The sequence below is a fragment of the Cibotium barometz genome, chromosome 13 (assembly GCF_041138505.1).
Source record: "Cibotium barometz isolate CiBa-2024 chromosome 13, ASM4113850v1, whole genome shotgun sequence".
In the NCBI taxonomy this organism is placed as follows: domain Eukaryota; kingdom Viridiplantae; phylum Streptophyta; class Polypodiopsida; order Cyatheales; family Cibotiaceae; genus Cibotium; species Cibotium barometz.
The window spans coordinates 32,976,622-33,003,187 of record NC_141058.1 but is presented as its reverse complement, the minus strand read 5'-3'; the positions used below and the strand labels follow the sequence as shown (position 1 = coordinate 33,003,187).

Sequence of the window (26,566 nt, the reverse complement as noted above, 5' to 3'; positions counted from 1 at the left end):
TGGTACTCCGATTACTGCACTTGAGGCATGGCATACTTATGCTAGAGAGCTATATGATGCACCAGGACAGCCCCCCCCCCCTCCACTGGGAACTAGACCGGCTAGCAGCACCTTTTTTACTATGCGGATGGTGCTAGATGCGATAGATAGGTTAGAGAATGGAAAGGCACAGGATCATGATGGGCTAGTTGGAGAGCACTTCTCATATGCACGAGACACTTTGGCTCCGCTCATCGTACATGTGTTTAATCGTGCCATTTGTGAGGGTTTCCCGACAAGCTGGACAAAGCATATCCTTGTACCACTCTTTAAGAGTGGGGACCCCATGGTACTAGGCAACTATAGGACGATCATGATTGGTCATTACCTGGCCAAATTATATGGCTCTATATTGGAGTCAGAGATGAGCCGATGGGCAGAGAGGCATGGTCATCGAGCACATGGACAGGCTAGCTTTAGGAGAGGATTTACTACCTTGGATCGCATGTTGACACTTTGGGCACTTCTTGAAGAGGGCAGGGCACAGAAGAGAAGGATATACTGCTGCTTTGTGGACTTCCGCAAAGCCTTCGATACTGTACCACGTGCCAGGGTTATGCACAGATTGCATGACATTGAGGTACTCGAGGATATGTAGTGGGGGATATATGCTTTGTATGAGTCTGTGACTGGCAGAGTCCGACCTCCAGGCGGACTATCTGATAGGGTGACCAGCACAATAGGGGTGAAGCAGGGATGCCCGCTATGCGGTCTCTGATTATGTAGACAAATTGGGAGTCCCAGGGGCATGCCTGGCAGGGGTGTTATACCCATCTTGTTATATGCTGATGATATTGTTCTAATCTCAGACTCTCCGGAGGGATTACAGAGACACCTGGATGCATTACAGGCTTTCTTTGCGGATAGAGATTTGACAGTGAACCTTGGGAAAACCAAGGTTATGGTGTTTAACACCACACAGGCATGGGTGACGATATCAGAGCCTCAGTTCACTTTCCAAGGGGAGCGGGTAGAGTACGTCAGGTCATATGTCTACTTGGGAGTTACTTTCACAGGACCGCGTTTCTCCCTGAAGGAGGCAGCAGCAGCTAGATTAGCTCGAGGGCATGCAGCCTTGGGGGCACTTGAGAGGCAGTGTGCACACATACAGTTTTAGGAGCCACGCACCAAATTGTGGCTATTTGATACCCTTGTAAGTTGTCACACCGACCCTCCTGTACGGAGCTCCAATTTGGGAGCCCAATATACATCATAGATCTCAGAGAGGGACAGATGAGGGATGGAGGCAAATGGAGAGACCACTGATTATGATGATTGCCTGCATGATTCAGAGCAAATCAACAGTACCACATGAGATTGTTCGGGCTGAGTTGGGTGCCCCACCAGTAGTAACTGAGGCCCTATTTCAGGCAGTTACCTTTTTACAGCGGCTATGGGAGCTCCCTGAGCAGAGGTACTCCCGATTGGCATTGACCTCATCCATATAGTTGGAAGCAGAGAATGGAGATACTCATTGCTGGTACGCTCACATGAGATCATGGTTTGACCTACATGGTTTGCGGATAGAGGCACTACCACCCTTTCAGTGCAGTCTGGATTGTCCATTTTTGGATCTCACCCGCTCAAAGCAAAACCGTGTGATCAGGATGGATATCATCAGAGTGGACACAGAGAGGACATGGACTAGCCCCCTTGAGCCTTAGGCACGAAAATGGCTCATTACAAGAGCCTACACCTCTCACCAGATGATTTTATCACCCGCCCGGCGTACATGGATGTACACCTATCACATGGGATACGTTGTGCCATTGGACAGATCCGGACCTCATCACACCAGCTGCGGATTGAGACAGGGTGATATGTGCATCAGATCTTGGATGACCGCATTTGTCAGCTATGCTACCAGGAGGTAGAGACAGAGGAACACTACATTTGCCGATGTACAATCTATTATGAGATCCGAGGGAGATATCACTGCCTCTTCCGAGAGGGTTTTGGGCTGTTACGCAGGGTCATGGAGTTTGAGAATCAGAGATGCTTGGGATTGTTTCTACTTGAGCTCAAGAGACACAGAGAGACCCTCTTGGCAGACAGGAGGCCGAGCCATGATGTACCTAGACAGAGGACCCTGAGAGATTTCTTCAGCACCAGCACCAGCACCGGCACCGGCACTAGCAACCCAGCCCACACACCTCTTGATACCTCCTCCATTGGGCCATCAGGACACCGACCACGCTCCCAAGGAGTCACCATTGATAGAGCAGTTATCTTATGTCTTGCTCGTCAGCCACGCCCACCAGGATCCCGACCACGGCATCCTCACCATCGCCAGATCAGAGCCATTATTGCTCGGCATCGAAGGCGCCTACCTCACTTCTACGACTTCTCCATTCTAGAGAGCCCCATGGCGGAGATACTTGATCTAAGGAGAGGGCAACACTTCAACTGATCAACATACATGGATCTACCTGATATACATTTTTCAGTATTTTCGAGTATTTTCTACTCAGTATCATCTCGGAGTCTTACAGTTCTATTCTTATAACTGTAGGACAATCAGTTTATTGTACTTTTTAGTCTTATTTAGTTGTTCTCTTTGATGAGACACCAACTTTAGATGTACTCTCAGTTTTGGTCTCATAGGCCATTATGGCCTCTTAGAGACGTTAATATATCATTTCATTTCATTTCATTCTCTCTCTCTCTCTCTCTCTCTCTCTCTCTCTCTCTCTCTCTCTCTCAAGTTCAAGCTCAAGCTCGCCATTTCGCCTGTCTTTCGCCAGTTCGCCTCTCTACCCACCAGTTCGCCTCTCTGCCCGCCAGTTCGCCATTTCGCCTCTCTGCCCACCAGTTTGCGTTAGGCCTGGCCCCCTTGCTAGTTCGCTGCCCAGTTCGCCTCTCTGCCCGCCAGTTCGCCATTTCGCCTGTCTTTCGCCAGTTCGCCCCTTTCCCCACCCAGTTCGCCATTTCGCCTGTCTTTCGCCAGTTCGCCTCTCTGCCCACCAGTTCGCGTTAGGCCTGGCCCCCTCGCCAGTTCGCCCCTTTCCCCACCACCCTTGCTCAGGCCCCCAAGGCAGCAACATAACTCTCTCTCTCTCTCTCTCTCTCTCTCTCCTCCCTGCCTGTGGGAAGGACTGCAGAGTGATTTGGAGGAATGGCCCCGAGTCTCCAAGAGAAACTCGAGGCCCTCGAGATGGCAATGAAGGCATTAATCAAGGAGAACAAGAAGACATCCGATTCCAACCTCAATGAGGTGGAAAACAAACTACACAAGCACATCATAGCTCTCGAAGCACGGGTCACGAACCTCGAACAAGAGAACACGGCACTCAAGGAGGAGGTGAGTGCATTGAAAGTGGAAATGGTAGCCATCAAGAATGCTGAGAAGGAAGAAGGGGAGATCAATGACAACACTCTCACGGCCATCAAAGAAGAGATCTCCAAGGAGATCACAAAGGACATGGAGGGAAAGCTCGAAGCCAAGCAGTCAGGATGGGTCGAGGTGGTGCAGAAGAACATCCGCAAAGAAGTGAGGGAGGAAACTCAAAGGGAAGAAAACCAAATCATTCACACCACCATTGAGGAGGAGAAGATGAGGCATGCCCGCCGCCTCAACATTCGAGTCACAGGTATAGCCGAGACACCCGACTCCACTCCCGAGAAAGATGGACAGCTTCTATCCATGAAGCTCGGCTACAAGGAAGAGCACCCTCTCCCCTTCACCGAAGCATGGAGAGCCGGGAAAGACTCAACACGCAAGCGAGCCCTCATCCTACAGTTTGCAGGAGAGACGGAGAGGGTCACCTTCATGAGGAAGAGGGTCATCCTACGGGGTTTAGAGGGAGCTCCTATTTTCTTGGATGATGATCTCACGAGGATGCAGCTTGAGCATAGGAGAACTTGCATGCCACGAGTCTTACACGCGAGGAGAGAAGGCAAGAAGGCCTTCTATCGAGATGGTCGGGTCATCATTGATGGCCGGCCCATGGATTAGCGGTTTGGGGCCTATGGGACACAGACCAGGCCACTGACAGAGATACACATAGCAGTATGGAACTGTAATGGTTCACTATGGGTGCAGCCTGGACGACTGGAGCATGTTATGGTGGGGAGAGACATCATACTTCTGACAGAGACACATCAAAGCCCAGAGAGAGGGCTACCTCGAGTAGAGGGATTCCAGTGGGAGTCAGCATACAGGAGGACCACACGCCAGGGTACCTCGAGAGGGTCGGGGGGAGTAGCAGTCCTATTCAGACGGGAGCTATAGGGGAGAGTGAGAGTGGTAGCACAGGATCCAGAGGCCAGATACATGTGGATCAGCTTACAGCTCTCACAGGATAGGGTTATATACATAGCTCTATGTTACTTTTCTCCATCAGGATCCTCCTATGTCATTACAGAGGACATGCCACAGGAGGAGGAGATAGGAGCCTCGCCATACACTTGTCTGTCAGAGGAGATTATGCATTATTCTACACTAGGGGAAGTATTTCTTACGGGCGACTTCAATGCCCACACACAGAGCAGACAGTGTGAGGTGTATGACTATGATGACATGGAGATCCTCCACCCTGTGGATCCAGAGGAGATAGGGGCTAGTCGGGCATCAGAGGACACTGGACCAGACAGAGGACATTATGGGGACCACTTACTAGAGTTGGGAGCCAGGCATCGTCTCGTTATTTATAACGGGATGCTACAGTAGCCGGGATCAGGAGGGCTGACATGCTTCCCACATGGGGGTCATACACGGACCGGAGGCACGGTGGTAGACTACATTATGGGGTCTTTGGAGGCATCACAGCTTGTCACCTCATTCTCCATTCCACCTCGTCCTATTGGGGCAGATTATACATACTTGGCATTTTCACTAGCCGGATCACCAGTATCACCAGCCCCCCACATACCGACGCCATACACTACCATCTACTTCACACATGACATGGCAGACATATACACTGGCAGAGTAGAGGATGGGCTCCTACTCATGGATCCCCTGGCATCTATGGATACCATTACAACCCAGCTCTCATCACTCCTACACACGGCTGCATTACAGAGCTTCCCACATCGTGTACACTCAGGAGAGCGTGCGAGACCTAGGACTATGCCCCAGAACAAATGGTATGATGACGAGTGCAGAGCCCTATACTCACGACTCCGCATACAGAGAGCCTTGGGAGCCATCACAGAGCAGGAGTCGAGGAGAGAGATGAGGAGACTTACTCGCCGCAAAAGGCAGGCCTTCGCAGAGATACAGGAGCTAGAGATCTCTCATTTCTTCATGAGTAGAGATAGCCCTGTCTCATGGCGGCACTTCAGAGAGCCCCGAACCCCGACACCTATTGCAGACCCACAGACATGGCACACATATGCAGAGGGTCTATACCATGCCCCACAGCAGCCACCTATACCTCAGCCACAGGAGCCTCGACCTACCACAGCTAGCTTCTTTACCCACTCAATGGTACAGGAAGCTATCCGCCGCCTACAGCATGGACGGGCCGCCGACCATATGGGCCTGCAGGGTGAGCATCTCATATATGCAGTAGATTCTTTAGCTCCTTTTCTTGCACACCTGTTTAACAGGGCACTAGCAGAGGGTTTGCCTGCGGAGTGGACGATGCACACCATTGTGCCGATTCACAAAACAGGGGATATGCTCGATCCGAGCAACTACAGGACGGTTATGGTTGGCCACGTGCTGGCCAAACTCTATGGTGCAGTGCTGGAGCGGGAGCTTAGCTTATATGCTGAGCGAGCAGGTTTACGCTCATCAGGACAGGCAGGCTTCAGGAGAGCTTTCTCTACCACTGACCATGTATTCACTTTGAGATGTATGATTGATCAGGCCAGAGTGAGGAAGAGAAAGCTCTATTGCTGCTTTGTGGATTTCCGCAAGGCATTTGACACAGTACCACGAGAGAGGCTCTTTCAGCGCCTGCAATCTCTTGGCATACCAGCAGATATGACATGGGGCATCTATGCATTATATGAGCAGGTTTTTGGGCGAGTCAGATGTCCAGGAGGTATGTCCGAGACTATTGCTAGCACCATTGGTGTGAAGCAAGGATGCCCACTTTCCCCCACGCTATTTGGGTTATACATTGATGAGGTGGCTGACTTCATTACACGGGGAGGCGGAGATGGAGTTGATTTAGCAGGTACCTCAGTACATATTATGCTCTATGCTGATGATATTGTATTAGTGTCTGAGTCCCCAGGTGGTCTACAGCAGCATCTACATGCCCTCCATGATTTCTGCACACAGAGGGGTCTTACTGTGAACCTTGGGAAAACCAAGGTTATGGTCTTTCATACATCGAGACAGGGCAGGAGTCCGCTGACATTCACTCTCGCAGGATGCCAGGTGGAGGTGGTTACATCATACGTGTACCTAGGGGTTACCTTCTCTGCAGCAGCCACACGCTTTACCATGGGTTCAGCAGCCAGAGCTAGATTGACACGGGGATATGCAGCATTGGCTATGCTAGAGAGACAGTGCCACAAGGCGCATTTTCAGGAGCCCCGGACGAAGGGGTGGCTATTTGACATATTAGTCACACCGGCATTGATGTATGGAGCAGTAGTATGGGCGCCAGGCCTTGCTACCCATTGGTGGACACAGATAGAGAGACCACAGGCCCTCATGATGGCACGCATGATACGCAGCAAACCGTCACTACCTCATGACATTATCCGAGCAGAGTTTGCTGCGCCTCCTATGATGGTAGAGGCCATATTTCAGACTATATGCCTGCTAGACAGATTCAGAGAGATGCCATAGGACAGATTATCATACAGAGCTTTTGAGGCATCTAGACAGTTGGCTGAGGCAGGAGACAAAGGATCATGGTATGCACAGGTCACACATTGGTTCTCACAGCATGGCCTAGACATGGATCATCTACCACCATTCCAGTATGATAGGGATGCACCACATATCCGTCTCTCTCATAGTGAGAGGAACAGAGTATTGAGACAGGATCTATGGCAGCTCTATACACGAGAGACATGGATATCGCCTACACAGCCTCTTCCACCGAAGATGCTATACTAGAGAGATCACTTCATGAGTATCACTGATGATGGATTTATAGAGAGGCCGAGATACATGGAGGGCTTTTTACCACACGGCTCCCGAGTGGCTATTGGTCAGCTCAAAGTTTCATCACACCGATTGGAGATTGAGACTGGCAGAGCAGCACGGATCCCCCGAGAGGAGAGGGTATGCAGATTGTGCAGAGAGGAGGTGGAGAGTGAGGAGCATTATGTATGCAGATGCAGAGCATATACAGCCATCAGAGAGAGATATCCCATTTTATTCAGAGAGCCACATTCCCTACGCCAGATCTTTGAGGCAGCAGAAGAGCGCATACTGGGGAGATTCATTCTAGACATACAGCGCCACAGGGAGACATCATTACAGGCTCAGACAGCTTCAGAGGGGGGACGACAGACACAGATTACTACATTTTTTCAGAGATCCATCCCACTCCCAGCCCCTACACGGCAGGGAATAACTCTCCAGAGAGCAGAGACACTCAGAGCCCGCAGGAGACAGAGGACACTTGGCTTTCGGACACCACGTCTATACCAGAGAGAGATGACAGAGATCAGAGCTCAGTTTCACAGAGAGGGTGCGGAGCGACTGGCTCGCTTCAGAGCACACCCAGGCATGTTCTTCAGGGAGCTGTGGACACCCCCTTCACTGATGTATACCATTTTATACCCCCAGTATGGTACAGGATGGAGCTAGCTAGGTTGCATATCATGATTGTATACTCCATGCATATAGCTTTGCATTCTCCTAGTAATAGAGCTCCATCCCCTGCACACCCAGATTCAGCTTTTTTATTCAGTACTTTTTCATTTTGTTGGGATGACAGAGGATACCCCATACAGGTACTCCGATTTGTCTCATTGACCGAGTTCGGTCTTTTGGAAGGCGTTAATAAAATCTTTCTTTCTTTCTTTCTTTCTCTCTCTCTCTCTCTCTCTCTCTCCACCGCCATCGAGCTACCTTTCCACGTGACATAGCTGAGGGAGACCTCTCGGCCATACTCATTAGTCCCATGCTTGATATTTTGGAGATACAATCTACTCGGAGCTGATGCTGCTCTCATGTTTCTATGTTCTTAGTATTTCCATGATGAGTTTCCACGGACAATTTTGTATCACCCAAGTGAGATAGCTATGTTTATGTTTTCTTTCTGTTTTATTTTCCATTCCATGATGAGATATGCCGTGGATATTATTGTATCACTTTGGTCTCATAGGCCCATTGGGTCTTTAGTAGACGCTTAATATATCTTTCTTCTTTCTCTCTGTCAGTGAATTCTCTCTTGGTTCGTTTATGTCTTGTAGCGGATATCTCTCTAAATCCCGTGGCGGATTTCTTCTTGTCCTTCTTCTTCTCTCTCTCTTCCTCTCTCTCTTTATATCTCATGGTGGATTTCTCTCCAGTTGGGCAGATCCAGATGCCCGAGGGTTCGCGGATCCTTACATCAGAGACGATGCCTACACCGGAGGATTCAGAGCATCATTGCGAGGCATCGGGGTCGTCCGACGAGGCATCTCACTATGGCAGATATCCAGGCCATCCGGCAGAGACCCATGCTAGAGCTCCTAGGATGATTACCACTCCAGCCATATACTGTTGTACTCACTGTCACTTTTGTACTCCCCCATATTCATGTATTCATGTATCCATGTACTCATGTACCCCATTTTGTCTAGTAGCATTAGCTTCCCACTCTCCCTAGTTGTTGCTTCCGGATGCTCCCTACTGATGTATTGTAGGGCTAGATACTTACCTTCAGTCCTTTCTTTTCTTTTCCAGATAGTGTATCAAATGTCATATGGTTGTAACTTTGGTCTCATAGGTCACTTTGGCCTTTTGAAGACGTTAATATAACATTTCATTTCATTTCATTTCTCCCCTACCCTCTTTGTTATCATTTGGTCCCTTCACTAGTCTTGACCAGTGTTTCACACACTGAATGGAACCAGGGTGTGAACGGGGATTTTCCACAAAAGACAGCTACAACATTTTACTAGCATGGTTTGGTCTGAAAGATGGCCATACAGCATGAGCAACATGGGATTTTATTCAGCAAAGTGACTTATAATATTTATAAGTCGGTGTGTTCACATATCATTAATGATGGGCTGGACATACTGTCACTATTTGGGCATTCTCTGCGCTTCAGGCCTATGGACGAGTTCTGTAGGATGGACTGGCATCTTATGGTTGGGGACTTATGTCTACACCGAGAGCCAGTAGGCTGGATATATGGGTTGGGATTGTGTATCTGCGCCCAAATCCAGAGTGTGGTACCACGGACTACAAGCTAAATGAATAGGGAGACTGTTCAATGCATCCTTGCATAACATGTTTGCAAGTTAAAAATCCTGTCTTTGCATGAACTATTTGATTGCATGCAAGATTTGTTTGTGTAGTTCACATGTAGGGGACGCCCTCTTGTGAACCGTGCGAGTGAAACTGTATTCTGACCTCGTTTGTGGGCTGTAGACAGGTGGTAAGTACACCACTTTACTCTTTTATGAGTTAAAGCAATGTATTCTTTGTTTTGCAGGTCCACACTTTAATAAGTGTGTCCGCCCAAGTTATAAGTGAGATTGGGCGTCCACACTTCATTAAAGCTCGGGCGGACAAACTATAAGTAAGAATAGACTAGAATTCCCTTCCGGTCGGCTAGGCGAGTGTCCAGGCACCCTTCCCACTAAATTTGTGTGGAAAAGGGATGGTTATGGACTGGGTGGCAGTATGAGGACCTGCCACCATGCTATTACTCATTTTGAAAATTACCTCTCTCTACACTCTTTCTCTAGAAATAGGCGCCCCCCTTCAAGAGAGCCTATTTTTGTTATTCTCTCTAACTTTTTGCTTGGGGAGAGTGCTGATTTTCATTCCCTCTTGCTCCCAGCTCCAATGGAAAGCTTGAGGATTCTTCCTTTCACAGTTAAGCCTCCAGTTGCTCACCTTTTCACTCTATCTCTCTTTTCTAAATGAATATGGAGTCTCCTAACCATTCTACCGCCCCCAAATTCTGCTGAAACCCTAATTTTCAGAAACCCTAATTCTGCAGAAACCCTAATTTCAGAAACCCTAATTTTGGAGGAAACCATACCAAGCTGTGCCCCTTACTCATAGGCATCTAAAGAGCCCAAAATTCCCAATTTTGGACTCATATAACCTGCTTAAAACCCTAAAAATCAGAAACCCTAATTTCAGCCGGAAGTGGAAAACGGTCACATTCAAGCTGTAGTTCGTCTGCACGGAGGTGGAGCTCGACATTGATCGTCCAATACTTGGTAAGAGCATTTTGCAAGCAATTTTCAATTTGAGATTCGAATGCTTTGTCAATATGGTCTCCTATGTCTCGGTCCTGGCACACACATGTGTATGTGTATGGATGCCAGTGGAGCATAGCTGCGTTTGACAAGCTTCAAGGAATCAAGGAACGAAGCTACTCTCAAGTGAAGCTATGGATTCCATCGTCTACGACAAATTTGTTTGCAATGCTGTTTTCATGATCATGGATGCACTTGAACAGTTTGGCATGTGAATGCCCGTGAGGCTTGTAACAGTTTTCCTTGATAATAAAATCTATTACAAGGGGGGTCGGCCCTTTCCGGCCCTAGTGCAGTGTGCAAAAATAAAATTCAGCTTCTTACTCTATTGTGTTGCGCCATTTAAAATTGTTTAATTATGTTAATAGCTTAAGTGTTTGCCAAGATTGTGCTCAACCCCGACCGGGGGAATCTCAGATACTATTGTTTTTGGGCTTGGACAGGTGGACAAAAGGAGGCGCCTAGATGAAACTTGGACAAGTTCATCTATTTTTGGGCTAAAACTTGGAGTACAAGCCAAGGAAAGCATAAAGTTGATATTTTTGGGCTAAAGTACAAGCCAAGAAAAGCTAAAAAGTTGATATTTTTGGGCAAGCTCAGCTATTTTGGGCAAAAGGGTAAAAGTGTTGTAAATATAGCAACTTGACTCTATTAAAGCAAGGCTTGGGGCTGATTTGAGTGGGGCGCATCACTTTGGAGCTCTCTGTCTCTCTCCTCAGCTGGCCGACTGCAGATTTTCTCTCTCCTCTCTCTAGCGTTGGCCATACAACAGATTTCTGGGCTGCTTTCAGCTGGTCGACTCCTCCTAGGGCAGCCATAGAGCTGGTCGACTTCGTCCAAGGCAGCCAGATGTTTGGTCGATTCCTCCCAGAGTGGTCAGGGCTGGTCGACTTGTTTATGGACTACTTATGGACTGTTTATGGACTGTTTGAGGGCTGATTTGAGAGCTCCTCTGGGGTTGATCTATGGCTCAGTTTTGGGGTTGATTTGGCACTGAATTCGGGGCTGTTTTGGGCTCCGTACCGGGCTGTTTTATGGACAGTTTATGGGTTGTTTTATGGACAGTTTCATGGGCTGATTATGGAGCTGTTTCTGGGGCTGATCTGAGGCTCTATTTTGGGGACTGTTTCGGAACAGTTTTGGACAGCTCCTGGAGATGTTCGTATCTTGGCACTGGATAGAAATCTAGGCAAGATTTGTGCTGATGCTTTGTGGAAAATCCGGTGCTGTATGCACGCGCACCTTGGTTTATTGTAAAAGCTTCTGTCTGAATAAAGAAGTTCCTACGGGGGGCTGGCCGTTCCGGCTTAGTGCGGTGTATTTGTATTTTATATGGTTCTTCCGTTGTGTTATCATACTCTGTCTAGTATTTGAAGTGTTCGTCTATTATTATCGTTCTAGGCAAGATTTGTGCTGATGCTTTGTGGAAAATCCGGTGCTGTATGCACGCGCACCTTGGTTTATTGTATCAGCACAAATCTAGGCAAGATTTTCCACAAAGCATCAGCACAAATCTAGGCAAGATTTGTGCTGATGCTTTGTGGAAAATCCGGTGCTGTATGCACGCGCACCTTGGTTTATTGTAAAAGCTTCTGTCTGAATAAAGAAGTTCCTACGGGGGGCTGGCCGTTCCGGCTTAGTGCGGTGTATTTGTATTTTATATGGTTCTTCGGTTGTGTTATCATACTCTGTCTAGTATTTGAAGTGTTCGTCTATTATTATCGTTCCGGGTCCGTGCCCGTAGTTTTGACACTCTCCTTATATCTTGTGGTGGATATTCTTTTTCTTTCTCTCTCAGTGTGATTTGGCATTATGGTTTATCTTCTATCCTATGCCTCATAAGTGATCTTGCACAAGTTGATGACAACCTTTTACTACATGACACTCCTCTTCCATCCCTTGACATTGAACATTGACTTGGCATCGGCATTGGCGTCAGCATCAAATATGTACTTTTTTTAAATGATTGTTCACTGAGACGGTGAACTCTTATTACCCGGGGTATCTGTAGTAGGGTCAAATGCCCGATTTTATGAGTTGTAACCGCGCTTTTATGAGTTGTAACCGTGGTTGTAATTGAGAGGAGAGAGAAAATGTGTGTGTGAGTTTATCCAATATGGAGATGGGTGTGAAGTGCTTTAAAAGGTTGTATAAAAGGGCATGTAGTTGGATCATTATGGTACGAGTTATTTCCTCCACATTTGTGAGTATTTCTCTTTGCTCTCTGCTATTTCATTTCCATTTTGCCACACACGTAATGTCCACCCTACACGGAATGTCCACCGCAACAGTGTCACACCGTCACAGTGAGTCAAAGGAGGCACCAAGCATTGGGATCATCCACAACATTGAAGGCTCCAAGGACATTGACGGCATCGACTGACACTCCAACGGCATCTCTGGAGATAGGAGATTCTGCCAAAGGCTACGCTGCCACCTCATGGCATCCACCAAAGATAGGAGATGCCACCGACTGGACCTCAGGCATATATGGTCCCTCTGAAGGATATCCGACATCCTTCATTCTTCATCTCTCACTCGTCTTCTTGGAGGACATCCTTTTGATCCTTATCCCAGGAGGACATCCTTATCCTGCATCCTTATCTCACCTTGGAGGACATCCTTTATGCTCATCCTTCATACCACTTGTACCTTGTGTTTTGTCATCAGCTTGATCTGTGTAGTCCTCTTCACTGTGACCTATGCTCAGTGTGCACGGTATAGTGAAGGGCATGTATCAGTGTTCTCTGAGTAGTGCAAGTGTTCTCGTTCCTTCCGCAGTGTCGTCTCTTCTTGTGTTGTGTTTTGATACACAGCATCTTCTGTGTTGCCCTGTGAGCATCAAGGACTCTGGACATACTGTCCAAAGAAGAGCCCCCATGTAGTGTGCCTGGCAGCCAACCCTGCTACAAGAAGATGAAGCACCCTGTGATGAACTCCCAGCGAGTTACAACTATCCCACAGCTGACACCAGTTTCAATCACCAAAAAAAGTCTGGGGAAGAGCCAAGTTCCAACAGAGTATGTCCTATAGGTGCTCTGGTCCTCCAATTCACATGGGCCTTCACCTGCACAATCACCTCTGCTGTGGCTTTGGATCCCACAGGCTCAAGATGTCCAAATCCTCCTGTAATTTCACCCAGAGCTTCTGATATTGGTACTTCCTCTTCAATTCACCTTTTATTCAGCCTCTCTGATCATCCAATTCCCCTTCCCCTACTGTCCAGCTCGTCGTTTTTCTGCTTCTTCCTCCTCCTGCTGAGCACCATGCATGCCCCCATCCCAATTAGCAATTAACAAAACTACCTTTTCTAACTAGCACTTTTTTGGCCTTTCCCTGACTAGTGATTCTTGCTCTCTATGCCAAGTGGAATAACACCTATGTATGGATATTGGATGTACATACCAGTGCATCATCACCATGCACATGATCAACCATGAGTCATTCTTAACACTATCTTACATACATTCACTCATCTCCTAATATCTTCACATCATGAGCATCCTATGATCCTTCATAGCCATCTTCTCTTAGACTCACATCTTCAATAGACTTCTGTTGTCATGTAAACAGGCTCCCATATGGGTGTCATATGTATATGACTATGTATCATCACCATGGACATCATCAACTATAGCTCATTTTCATCACTCTCTACATGCACCTAGTCAACTAAAACCAGACTATCAGGATTCAAGGACTACCTACAGCCACTTCTTCTCATACTCACACCTACCATGATTTTTTTGCTGGGGTTCTGATCCTTCATGCAAGCATCACCAAAATTCTCCTCACAACGTGGCTAGAATCCACTTTGGGGCCACCAAGGACATCGGCCGTTCCATGGGCTTCCACTCTGTTACATGCCAGGTCATCCATGGCTTGAAGCCAATCAAGGATTTCCGAGTCATCACTGTAGGGTATCACACCCTCCTCTTGTGGAGACTCATGGGGCACTGTATGTTGGCTCCCCGGACACCATGATCCACACCATCCTTTAGTTGGAGCTCAAGGTGGCCAGTTGCTTGAGGAAGCCACAGCTTCTCCTTTTTAGTCATGCAACTGAAATCGAGAAAGAAGCTAGTGCCTTGCACATCTATTCTGACATGCTCCACAATACCCATGGGAGTAACATCCTTCTGGTTTTCCATTCTGACAGAGAAGTTGGCAGAGGCCCACAGCTTTCAAGGTGAACTCAGGCATCAGATTCACTGCAGATCCTCTGTCAATGTGGCACCAGAGAGAGATATTCCATTGTTCTGAACTGAGGCGAGGATTGCGGTAATCAGTGAGGGAGGTAGTGGAAGAACCAATCCCTAGACAACCAGTTACCTGTCCGATTGGATTCTCCAGGAGTCGCCCACCAGTAGAAGACTCTGTAATGACTGTCTCTGCTCTGGTCTGGAGCAGAGTGCTGATAGTTGGCGCATAGCTGGACTGGTGTGGAGTAGATCATACAAGGAGACTTCTACCTTGGATTAGTGGAGGGCAACCATGGAGAGGGTGAGTGCCTATCCTTGGAGGGTTCTACTAGGGGCTCCCCAAGCATGGAGGAGCAGTCTGGAAATCCTCCAGCATAGCTTGTAGGAACACACGATCTATGACATTATGTGGTAGTGGGGAAGAGTCCTCGGCATCCTTGCTGTTGGTAGAGGCATTGTTTGGTGGTCCTAGAGCCTTGCTTTGAGCCCGAGTGATTGCTGCAGTAGTGGGATGAACCTCCACTGGATTCTCCTTGGGGCAATCGACAAATACAGCATGGGAGAATGTCAGCTGGGCGTTGGGGCGAGCCATGGAAGTTGAAGGAGTAGCCTCAGGCTTACCTATTGAAATCAAGTAAGAGACGGGAAATGTGAAATCTGATGGGGGTGGTGTAGCAGAGGTGTTAGCTTTCTGTCTTTGACAGTCCCTAGTATAGTGATCTTTCATCTCTGGGTAAAACTCACATGGAGGTGAGCCTTCTGGCAAGGGACACCGGCTCTGGAAGTGTCCATACTTCCCACATCTGTAGCACATGATTGGGCGGATTGCAGGGTGGAGGGGGGCAAGCAAGATGGTTCTAGGTAGGGGTAGCTACCATAGTGATAGGGGTTGCCGGAGGAGTGGGAATGAGAGGGGTTTGTGGAGAGTAGGTGGAGGGGGCTGCACCATGAAGGGTAGTATAATGACCAGTGGGGGTGGCAGGAGAGTTCAAGGTAGGGAATTGTTGTTGCTGGTGCGGTTGGGGGAATCCCTTAAGATAATAACAATCCTTATCCTCATGCGCATTCTTCTCACAGGAGCAATATTTTCGCTTGGAACATTCTGAGCTGGTGTGCCTAGGAGATTGACACAGTGCACACCAGAGATCTTTCCTAGACTCTTGCTGAGACTAGATATCCTCAATCTCCTTCTTAAGTTGTACCAAAGTGCTTTCTTCCTTCTCAGACTTCTGACTCAGCTTCAGTGCCTCCAGCTCAAGCTTAAGTTGAGCTCTTGGGTCGTCCGGGGATAGAATGGTAAGAGTTGGGAACCTGTATCATGTTCAAACAGGGTACATGCATTTTCCAGTTATGAATCCAGCTCCTGGAATTCCAGCAAGGCGGTGATTGGTCTACTTTGCCGGATCTTCTGCTGTGTCCTAGGCAAAGCCTACATCACCCACCACCGACGCACCATGAAGTCTCTTGGGTATGCTGGCAGAGCAGGCGACCAACATGGTGGTTCATGTTATGAGCTCTGCTACACCTTCCCCAAGCAAGAGCTTCGGCTGCCCCAGTTCTTGTAGAATGAGGTCTTCATAGTTGCCCGACCGGAACGTCCTAAGAAAGGTGCCCCTCACGGTGGGCCAATCTGCAAAGCGATCCACAGGGAACTGGCTGAACCATTTTTCAGCAGAGCCTTCCAATGTGGAAGGGAAGAGTACCACATAAGCATCCTCTCGGTGCTCCTACACATGGCCAGGAAGCGTTGAACACGGCCATCCACATTTTCAATGGCAGAAACTTTGAAAGTGAGAAGCTTGACATTGACCTGGCCCAACACGGTGGTCAATGGTTTTGGAGCAGGCGGATATCCACTGTGATTGCTGCCGGTAGGATTTCCTAGATGTGCATGTGCCATGGGAAGAGGTGAGGATTTTGGGGTGGTACATAGGGCCAATAGTGCTGCGTGGGCTGAAACTCAGCCATGGGCTGCACCAAGAGTAGGGTTTCCAATGGAAACCCTTGCTAGGGCCTGTAAGAAGCCTAGTAGAGAAGCCAGGGAAGGCGACAAAATAGGTTAAAAATGCAAAAATGGGCTGCATCTTGTAGTGGACCTGTGTGCAGCAAATAAGCTGAAAATCGAGAGAGCAGCCAGCTAAAGATGCAATGAGGGCAAACTGAGGCAAAATCCACAAACCCTAAAAATGCAAAAAATCCTAAAACTGAAACCTTAATGCAAGAAAGCAGTCAGGAGGCAAGTCCCAATGGAGGAGAACTTTGCTCTAATACCAAATGTTGGATGACTTGCAGATTTAGGGTTAGGGTTTGCAACAACAAAGCGCACGCGCGTGCACACACACACACACACACACACAATGATAGTCTCAGGAGAGAGAGTGGGAGGCACACAACTCAATGTAGATTGAATGATAGGGAAATGTGCCCAAGTACAAAAGATAAAGTACACCTCATAAGTGGATAAGAGGGTGTACACATGCACGGGGAAAAACCTCCTAGTGAGGGAAAAAGTGCGCCAGCCAACCAAGTGTGCTCACACACATCACTGCCCGTGACATAAATGTCTACATCTTACCATTCCGCTTCTCAATGGATTCTAGTTAGCCAAGACAAGGTTTTTGTGGAGAATTCATCTCAGCCCTTACTTGAATCCAAAAAACAACCAATTGTTGGCTTACAAGATCTCTTTGATACTCTCCTCCCTTTTAATGGGACACACTTATTAGGTGTTGGGCATTTGGACACTCAGCCTATGGCAGGAAATCAATCGGTAGTTGATGAAAAACAGCCACTAGATGCTGAAAATCAACAACCAGCAATGCCACATATTGCGCCCATTGAACAGGCAGACATTGATGATGCAGCGGAAGAAGAAAGGACAGCAATTCAACAGGCTAAGTTGGTGCTTTGTTGGCTGTTGCAAACCTTGCAGGATAGCAATGTAATGGCTCCATTGGCACGTATTCTCGCCATGCATCTGGGCATTATGTAGATCATGCTCTTATGAGTGACTTGTGCAATGAAGAACCAGTTTTATTTGAAGAAGCACAAGAGAGAATTGGGTGCATGCTATGTAGCAAGAATATGATTCTATTTTGAAGAATGGCACTTGGGATTTAGTTGGCAAAAAAGCTATTGGTGTACGAAGTGGATCTATAAGATGAAAATAAGGTCTGATGGTAGCATTGATTGCTACAAAGCCGGATTTGTAGCAAAGGGCTATGCACAGTAGAAAGGCATAGATTACGATGAAACCTTTGCACCCACGTCTCGTATGACGACCATTAGGTGCATCATTGCTATGGAAGCACATCATGGTTGGAATGTGTATCAGCTGGACATCAAAATTGCCTTCTTGAATGATGATTTGCATGATGAGGTCTATGTATCTTAGCCTCATGGTTTTGTTCAGAAGGGCCAAGAAGCCAAAGTGTGCAGGTTATGGAAAGCTTTGTATGGCCTTCCTGATCCGTGATTCTTGTAGCACACCGGCAGATTCGTAGCCGCTCGGATGGGGACTATTCTCCATCCAAGCTGCTTGCGAAGGCCCGTCGTACGGCTGAGACGGCATCCACCTCAGCAGGTCATCCATGAGGATCATCTCATGGAATGTACAGGGCCTTGGCGGCGCACATTATATACGTTATCGTGGTTGCTTGAGGCAGGAGCTTCAGAGATGCCTGGTTGGGGACAGTATTGATATTTTGATGATGCAGGAGCACCATTTGGGTGAGAGCAGGACCCGGAGATATGGTTCGGTGATGCCTGGTAGATGGGACACCTTTAGGTCTGCAGGGTTTGGCCCCTTGGGTGGGCAGGGAGGAGTATGTATGGTCATTGCGGATGTATGGCGGCAGGCCATTGTGGATCGCGGGATCATTGTGCCTGGTAGAGCACAATATGTCATTCTGAGGACGCATGATGAGCTCTTTGGCGTGCTCAATGTCTATGCGCCCAACCATGCTAGTGCCAAAGCAAGAGTTCTGGACCCAGGTTATGGATGCATTGCTAGAGGCCGCACATTGGTGTGTCGGGGGAGACTTCAACATGCTTGAGGACCCGGCCGATAGGGTGGGAGGCAGTCATGTTACAGTGCACGGTACGGAGCTTGCAGCTTGGGAGCGATTTTGCATGACACTGAGGATCACTGATGCATGGCAGCATGAGGCCTTCTCCCGCGCTCAGGACAGTCTTAGTTTCTCTCGGTCGGATCGCCGGCAGGGAGGGACTAATCTATCACGGATTGATCGCTTCTATGTGGGCGACAGGTTAGGGGAGCGAGGGGGCTCTGTTGGCATTGTCGCTGGCACCTCTTTTTCAGACCATGCGCCAGTTATTTTGACACTTGAGGAGAGGACTCGGGAGACCAGCTTGCAGTTGAGGATCCCAGAGAGGGTACTTGCAGATCCTAGTCTCGCTGAGGACATTGAGAGAATATGGCATGATAGTCAGAGCTCTGACCAGGATGCAGCAGGCCAGTGTGCCCAGGTACTCATCGAGCTCAGCTCCTTTTTGCACGCTGCAGCCTTGACACGGCTGGGAGAGACTCGCGAGCGGGAGCGTCGGCTGAGACGTAGCCTTGCTTCACTTCAGCGCCTTCAGGAGCAGCAGCCTACATGTGAGTGGGTGGCGTCCCAGCTGAGCCAGGCAAGCCAGGAGGTTAGAGAGGTAGAGGAGCAGAGACATGAGTTTTACTATCGTCGCCAGGCCTCTCAGTGGACGCAGCTTGGTGATAGAGTGACTGGGGAGTTTTTGGAGATTACTAGACCCCGCCATGCTCGAGCAGGAGTCCGCTAGCTTGGGAGGCCGGACGGATCGGTAGCTACTGAGCCCGAGGAGATCAGTGCCAATGCCACTGGGTTCTATAGAGACCTGCTTTCAGCGGAGCCAGCCACGTCGGGATGCTTGCAGACAGACTGTGTGGGCCCATGTGCAGAGGAGGGTCACAGATCGTATGCATACAGTTCTGGGAGAGCCTCTCTCAGAGGTTGAGCTTGCTGAGGCCTTGAGGGTCCTTCCGCGCCATAGTTGCCCAGGGGAGGACGGATTGATGCCTGCCTTTTTTATGCACTATTGGGACCTTCTGGGGCCAGGCCTCTGCAGGGGCTTTCAGTATGTTTTGGACATTGGGGTGATGCCTCAAAGCTTTTCAGAGGGCTTGATCTTTCTTATCCCCAAGGGGGAGGGAGTATCAGATGATATTCGGCATTGGAGACCCATTACGATCCTCAATACTGTCTACAAGGTCTTAGCAAAGGCCTTGAGTTTGAGGATCCAGCCCTTCTTGGGGGAGTTGATTCATGCTACCCAGACAGGATTCGTCAAGGAGCGTAGTATCCTTGACAACATTTTCACCTTTTGGGAGGCGACGGCCCGCGCTAGATTTCTTGGTGAGGACTTGGTCGTGATGCTTCTCGATTTTGAGAAGGCATACGATAGAGTCGATTGGGGTTTCTTAGAGGGCACTATGCTTCGCCTGGGCTTTGAGCCAGGTTGGATTCGAGGGGTGGCGGCTCTATATTCCACAGCTCGTAGCCAGGTGCTGATTGCAGGAGGATGGGGGCCGAGTTTTGAGTTGACCAGATCAGTCCGTCGGGGGTGTCCTCTCGCCCCGTTTCTTTTTCTCTTCTTTACTGAGGCTATGAGCATGTATCTGATGGGGCAGAGGAGGTTGGTTTGAGAGGACTCTAGCTCCCAGTCCGGGGGGAGGACCTGCTCAATGCTGAGTTTGCTGATGACACAGGTTTATTTTTGCATGGCCAGGAGGCCAATCTTTAGCGGGCAGAGCAGTCGCTCCAGGTTTTTAGTGCAGCTTCGGGAGCATTGATCAATTGGCGCAAGACAGTGGCCTTTTGGATCAGTAGCGCTCCCACTCCGGCATGGAGCCCAGACCCGGGTTTTAGATGGATTCCTCCTAGCACAGCAGTGCGATATTTGGGATGCCAGATTGGACTAGATTTGTCACCTGAGCAGCAGATTGCCCCGCTTCTTCTGAGCATTCGGAAGAAGCTTTTGTATTGGAGTACAGCTCGGCTATCCTTGGCTGGAAGGGTGGTGGTGGCAAATCAGGTGCTTTTAGCGACCATGTGGTACATTACGTCTTGCTGGATCTTCTCGAGCTCTTGTATCAGCCAGGTACAGAGGCTGATCAGGAACTTTCTTTGGTCTAGGCAGGATGGTCAGCCAGCCCGGGCAAAGGTTGCTTGGGCAGTTATTACACTTCCATTGGCCCAGGGAGGCTTGGGCATTATAGATCCAGTTGATCAGAGTAGAGCCTTATTGGGGAAGCTTATTGTTCGGGGGCTGCTTCCAGGCGAGCGCTGAGCCTTGGAAAGAGCTTCTTTTGCAGCGGCTGCAGGCTCGGGCTCCCGCGGCAGGGGGCACATGGGCACCAGAGATACGATGGATCTTCATAGAGATGAGGAGGATAGGCTTCAGTAGAGGATGGGAGGACAGATTTGCCTTGAGCATCCTGAGAGCTTGGGAGTTGCTGAGACCGGGGCTCTCTCAGAGACCTCCTTCTTGTGATGAGGAGCGGGCCAGACAGCCGCTCATCTGGAGCCTAGCGGTTCGCACAGAGCAGGGTCATATGCTGGGTTCTCGGCCGCGTCTAGCCTGGGGACCATTGGCGGCAGGCCCAGCACGTAGTTTTGGAGACTGGCAGGCCTTCTGCAGTCTCCCAGAGGAGATCCAGGTGGAGAGGTTGAGTCACTTCAGAGGGGGGTTGATTATGAGGAGTGACATTCAGGAGGCACTCACAGAGGAGTGGTTCACGCCTCTCGAGCCCGTGGCCCCACGGTGGATGGGAGCCTTTACACAGTTGGAGATCCTGATTGCTGTCAGAGCTTGCACTGAGGATGGCAGATGCCTCTACTATGAGATCTAGGATGAGGGCAGACTTCACAAAGTGGAGGTGGAGTCGCCTTTGGTTGTAGAGTGCATCTTTCAGAGGATACGGGTAGTGGCCGCCGCTTCTCCGAAGTGGCATATTGACCCAGACCCTGCAGATGTGGACTCTGATTGGCGCATATGGGCATATGCAGCGCGCCCCTTGGCCCGGCTCCAGTGGGACCCTGGCGAGTACGAGTGGCATGATCCTTATGCATCCCTTGAGGCCACAGAGATCACCTTTTTCCAGTATACTATTCGGTTGGGGCGACATATTTTGACGGCGAGGAGGATGGTCTCTCCAGTTGCATCGGGGCATGGCGGCTACAGGGACTCTCACAGGAGTTCCTGGAGGATTTTTGGACCAAGCTCTGGGCTAGTTGACAGGCACGCAGGATCTCGACTTTCCAGTGGCTGGTCGCCCACAGGGGCTCTGCAGTTGGCACTTGGCTTGTCTACAGCGGTCTTCCGGCGGCCTGCGTCCGATGCGGCCACCCTATGGAGACACAGAGACATTGCCTATGGAACTGCCCTCAAGCGCAGCAAATTTGGTTGCGGATGCTGTGCATTCTGGCCCCCCTCTCTCCGGAGGGTATGTATACGTGGGGTGCCGCTGCTTGGTCGACTTCGTCAGGGCCCGCTATGTGCTATGAGACGGAGCAGGACAGCCAGGCCATCAGATTCATTAGGGGCCAGCTTCGCCTTGTTCCTTCACCAGATTTCTCGTCCGCCGGCTGGACACAGGAGAGGGATCTACGATGGGAGCTCCTCAGCAGCCTCACCATCTGGTTCACCTGGAGGGCCCGTTGTTTCAGGGCCTTTGAGGGGAGACTGGAGCCACCAGCAGAGACTGTTCGGGGGATTTGGCAGGAGTTGATCCACACCCTGCGAGGACAGTATGACCGCATCCGGGGATGAGGCGATCTTGCGACGCCAGGCCTTTCACACCACTTGGCGCAGCGGCCCCTTCTATACCCTACACGCGGGGTCCCCCCGTTGGCACTACAGGCCACCTGTCTGGCTTTTCCCCCCTCCTATTGTATGATATAGCCCCTCAGTTCTTTGTACTGATACTTGTACTTTTCAGTACCTAGGGAGAGTCTCCCTGGCTGCCTTGCTTTGTTCTCTGCTCTGTTTTCTTATGAGCAGGAGAGGATCTTTTGTAGCCCTACGGGCGTTTTTATATAACTAATGAAAGGATCTTTTCTCGGAAAAAAGAAAAAAAGAAAAAAAAAGAAGCTTTGTATGGCCTTAAGTAGGCTCCCAGACCATGGTACGAGAAGATGCATGCATGCTTGGTTGCACAAGGGTTTTTTAACAATCCAACGGAGAGCACCCTCTATGTCAAGAAGACTCGGAAGGATTTCTTGGTCATCGTTTTATATGTTGATGACATGCTACTCACAGGCCTCGATGTTTAGAAGATTTCAGCCTTTAAGGTTGAATTACATGCTTCTTTTGAGATGTTCAAATTTGGGCCTGTTGCATTACTATTTGGGCATTCAGTTCTCACAGCATGATGATTGGATTGTCTTGATGCAATCAGTATATACAGAGATTGTTGAAGAGGTTTATCTTGAGGATTGTAAGCATGTGGCTACACCAATTGAGACAAGTGCAAGGCTAAGCATTCAGGATTCTAGTCAGCCGTTTAATCTGACACTATATCAGCAGGCTGTTGGATGTTTGGTCTACTTATGCAATACACGGCCAAACACTCAGTATGGAGTCTCATAGTTGAGTAGATTTATGCATTGCCTAGGTACCAGGCATTGGCAGTTGTCAAGCGGGTTTTCCACTACTTATAGGGCACTAAGCTCCTTAGATTGTTCCCTCTCGGAGGGGTTAGTCACAACTGCAATTCTTGAGTGATTCAGACTGGGAAGGATGTTGCGACACTAGAGTTTCCACTAGCAGATTTTGTTTCTTGGTGGTTCATGTAAATCATGGCTCAGCAAGAAACAACCGACAATGGCCACATCTAGCTTTGAGGTTGAGTACAAGGCATCATTTACAGCTACCATTGAGTGTGTATAGCTCGGACGCCTTTTTGGCAGATCTTAGTGTTGGACAACAGTCCTTCATTCCTATCTATATTTACTCTCAGTGCGCATTGGTAGTTGCAATGAACCCAATGTTTCATGCTCACACAAAGCACATTGAGGTGCATTACCATTATGTCAGGGAGGCTCCATGCAGGAGAGATCAGCTTGGTGTATGTCGCTGCACATGACAATGTGGCAGATTTGTTCACAAAGGCCCTTCCTCCTAAGAAAAGCTCAAAGCTTTATGCAAAGCTTTAAGCTTATTGCCTCTTGGGGATTGATCAGCCATATCCCAGTACATGTTCACATCATCGCTCCAGGGGGGTTTTGTAGACATCTATGTCATGGGTAGTGGTATGTGAACACTCTAGGACTAGCGGGGGCAGTTTCTCCCTCACTAAGATTTTTTTTTCCCCGTGCACATGAACACCCTCCTATTCGAAATGTTGAACGTGTATTAGTGTTAGCAATAGTAGTACACAATGCACATACACAGTGAAGAAGTCGTGGAGGAAGAGATGGCACATAGCTCTATTAGATATTACTTGGAATGAGTGTACGAACAAGTACCAAGATAAGGACACACCATAAGTGACATAAGAGGGTGTTCTCGTGCACGGGAGAAAAACCCTCCTAGTCAGGGAAAAAGTCCCCTAGCTAGTCCTAGAGTGTTCACACAACACTGCCCATGATATAGATGTCTACATATGCCACATGCTATGAGGATTTCCGTTGGTCAAATTAGAGCCCATTTCCATTCCCAAGATGTGAAATAGGTTTTTTGGGAGATCTACAATCAGTGCTTGTAGTATTTGCCTTGCGTGAGGTTGGGGAAAATGGACTTGGAGGAGCATTATGGTATTAGGTGTCCCCTCTACTATGAGATTCGAGGGAAATAACATTGACCTTTTTTTTTCTTGAGATGAGTAGTCACACAAGAATTACATGATGATTTTTAAAAGATAAGACCATATTAGGGAGTTTGGAAAAATCCCAATTTCCATTTTACAAGATCCAAAAATGGGGGCACGGTAAATCTTTTAAATTTTTTTTCAAAACCCGCTCATGTAACATATCATTGGAAATCTTTTAAAGAGTAGGTTATGAATCTACATTCTCCGACAAGTTTGGAATTCGTATGCTCAAGATACGCCAAAAGGTAAATTGAAAAGAAAATTCCCAAAGTAATGGGATTTTTCCAAACTCCCTAATATGGTCTTAGATGGGTAGACATTCATCATAATCTCTTTCTATCCTAACATAGATCATTGCAATAAGAGAACCATTGAAGATCCTAATGAAGACCCTGCTCTTGATAAAAGAATCACATCCAGGATCTCTGATGACACTATGTGTGTGCACACTTTGGAGAACACCTTCGCTACAGGCCCACAACCTCCCAACGAATCAAGAGTGATGATACAGTTGAGAGCAATAGAAACTAGATGCGTGATGCTTAGAACCAAACAGCCTAAGACAGCCGCACGGCACAAACAGCCATGATGTAGAGGAGACGTCTTGCTACCTGGTGCGCAGATCATTGGAGAGACTTTTGAGTAGAGCATTTATACTTACATGCAGGTGATGTTTCCTACTCATGACTTCATATGTGCCTACATTGGTTCACCTCCTCTTTTGTTCTTGTAATCATTGCTATCATTCCACTTGGCCAGGAGCAATGTATGATTTTGTGTTGAGTACTTGTTGTCTTGTCATGCCAATGTGCATGGTATTAGTGCTTTTGATGCATTACTTGGTCTCATAGGCCCTTGCAGTCTTTTGCAAGACTCTAATAAGACTCTCTCATTTCTTTCTTTCCTTTCTTCACCCCAAGGAAAACTACCATTGTAATCAATTTGTACTCTCTTGATAGTCAGTGTGTCGTTTGCAATTATGTTCCGTATCTTGATTATGTTATAGTTGACATAAACCTAAGAGTATTTATTCCATGAAAGGAAGGTGAAATTAGTAGCCTTATTTTGTGTCAAATGTGCAGGCACTATCTTTAGGAGCTTGTGGAGCACCTACATTTTGTATTCTTGATCCAGATGGGGAAAAAGTATCTATAATATGGGGCCAAGATAGACTCAATGTGGTTGCTGATATGCTTTGCGGTTGGCATCCCAACATAGATGATGATGTTAAGAAAACAAATATAGAAACATCTTCAATGTCAAAGTTATGATTCCTTTCAAATATGCTTGATGGTATGCTTCAACATATATAAGGTGACATGTTATACCTGTAGGAAGCATTTTTTTAATTTTTAGGAGATAGGTTGGTTATGACACCATGGCTATACTTTGTGTGTAGGAGTAGTTGCTTCCCTATTATCCACATTATTGATTCATCTAACTTGTGCTCATAATTAGCTTTTTGTATGAATCACAATGTGATAAGTATAAATAATTGTTGAACATGTCAATTTTTTTTGGCTTACCTTGCAAATTGGCTGCTTTTTGTGAAACATTGATAAGGAAAAAAAATATTTTGTTCACTTGTATACCTTTTAAAATGTCTCACTTCATATTTAGTCTAGGAATATGTGAAGTCTTTCCATGCTTGAAAGAATAATTGATTCTATCTCATGAAATTCAAGGCAGTCAGGAAGAAAAAACATTAGGGACTAAATTCTTCTTCTCTAGAATGCACAAACATTGGTCATGGAACATAGAAAAAGAATTGTTCGTCCTATATGCTTATATAGGAACTTTCTTCAAAGTTTTAAGGATATTAATTGTAGTCGGTACTCCCTTCTCGTAAATGCTTGGGATCAACTCTATACAGTATGTAACCAACATGGTTGTCTTTATTCTAGATAGCCCCAATGCAACCACCACATGCATTGCACTCATCTCAAAAGGTCTAGAATGATCAAGAGACTAAGCCCCAAACATGAGTTTTTTATTCCAAGTTCTTAGTAGCAATCCATTAAAAAGTATCCTTCCTCTTAGCAGCCTACTTAGAAGTAATGCATTAAAAAGTATCCTTCCTCTTCATAGTAGCCTACTTCTTAGTAGTAATCCATAAAAAAGTATCCTCTCTCTTTGT

General features: G+C 47.8%; 1 protein-coding gene across 1 annotated transcript in view; it reads left to right on the top strand.

Annotated features, from left to right (window-relative positions):
* LOC147632611 (uncharacterized) overlaps nucleotides 1-25,963 on the top strand; it is a 171,836-nt gene extending 145,873 nt beyond the window's left edge. Inside the window, exon 13 of the mRNA XM_086807396.1 lies at nucleotides 25,512-25,963. Within this exon, the coding sequence (XP_086663522.1) occupies nucleotides 25,512-25,700 (189 nt within the window). The 3' untranslated portion in view covers nucleotides 25,701-25,963. The remainder of the gene's footprint in view (nucleotides 1-25,511) is intronic.
* Nucleotides 25,964-26,566: the final 603 nt, after the last annotated feature.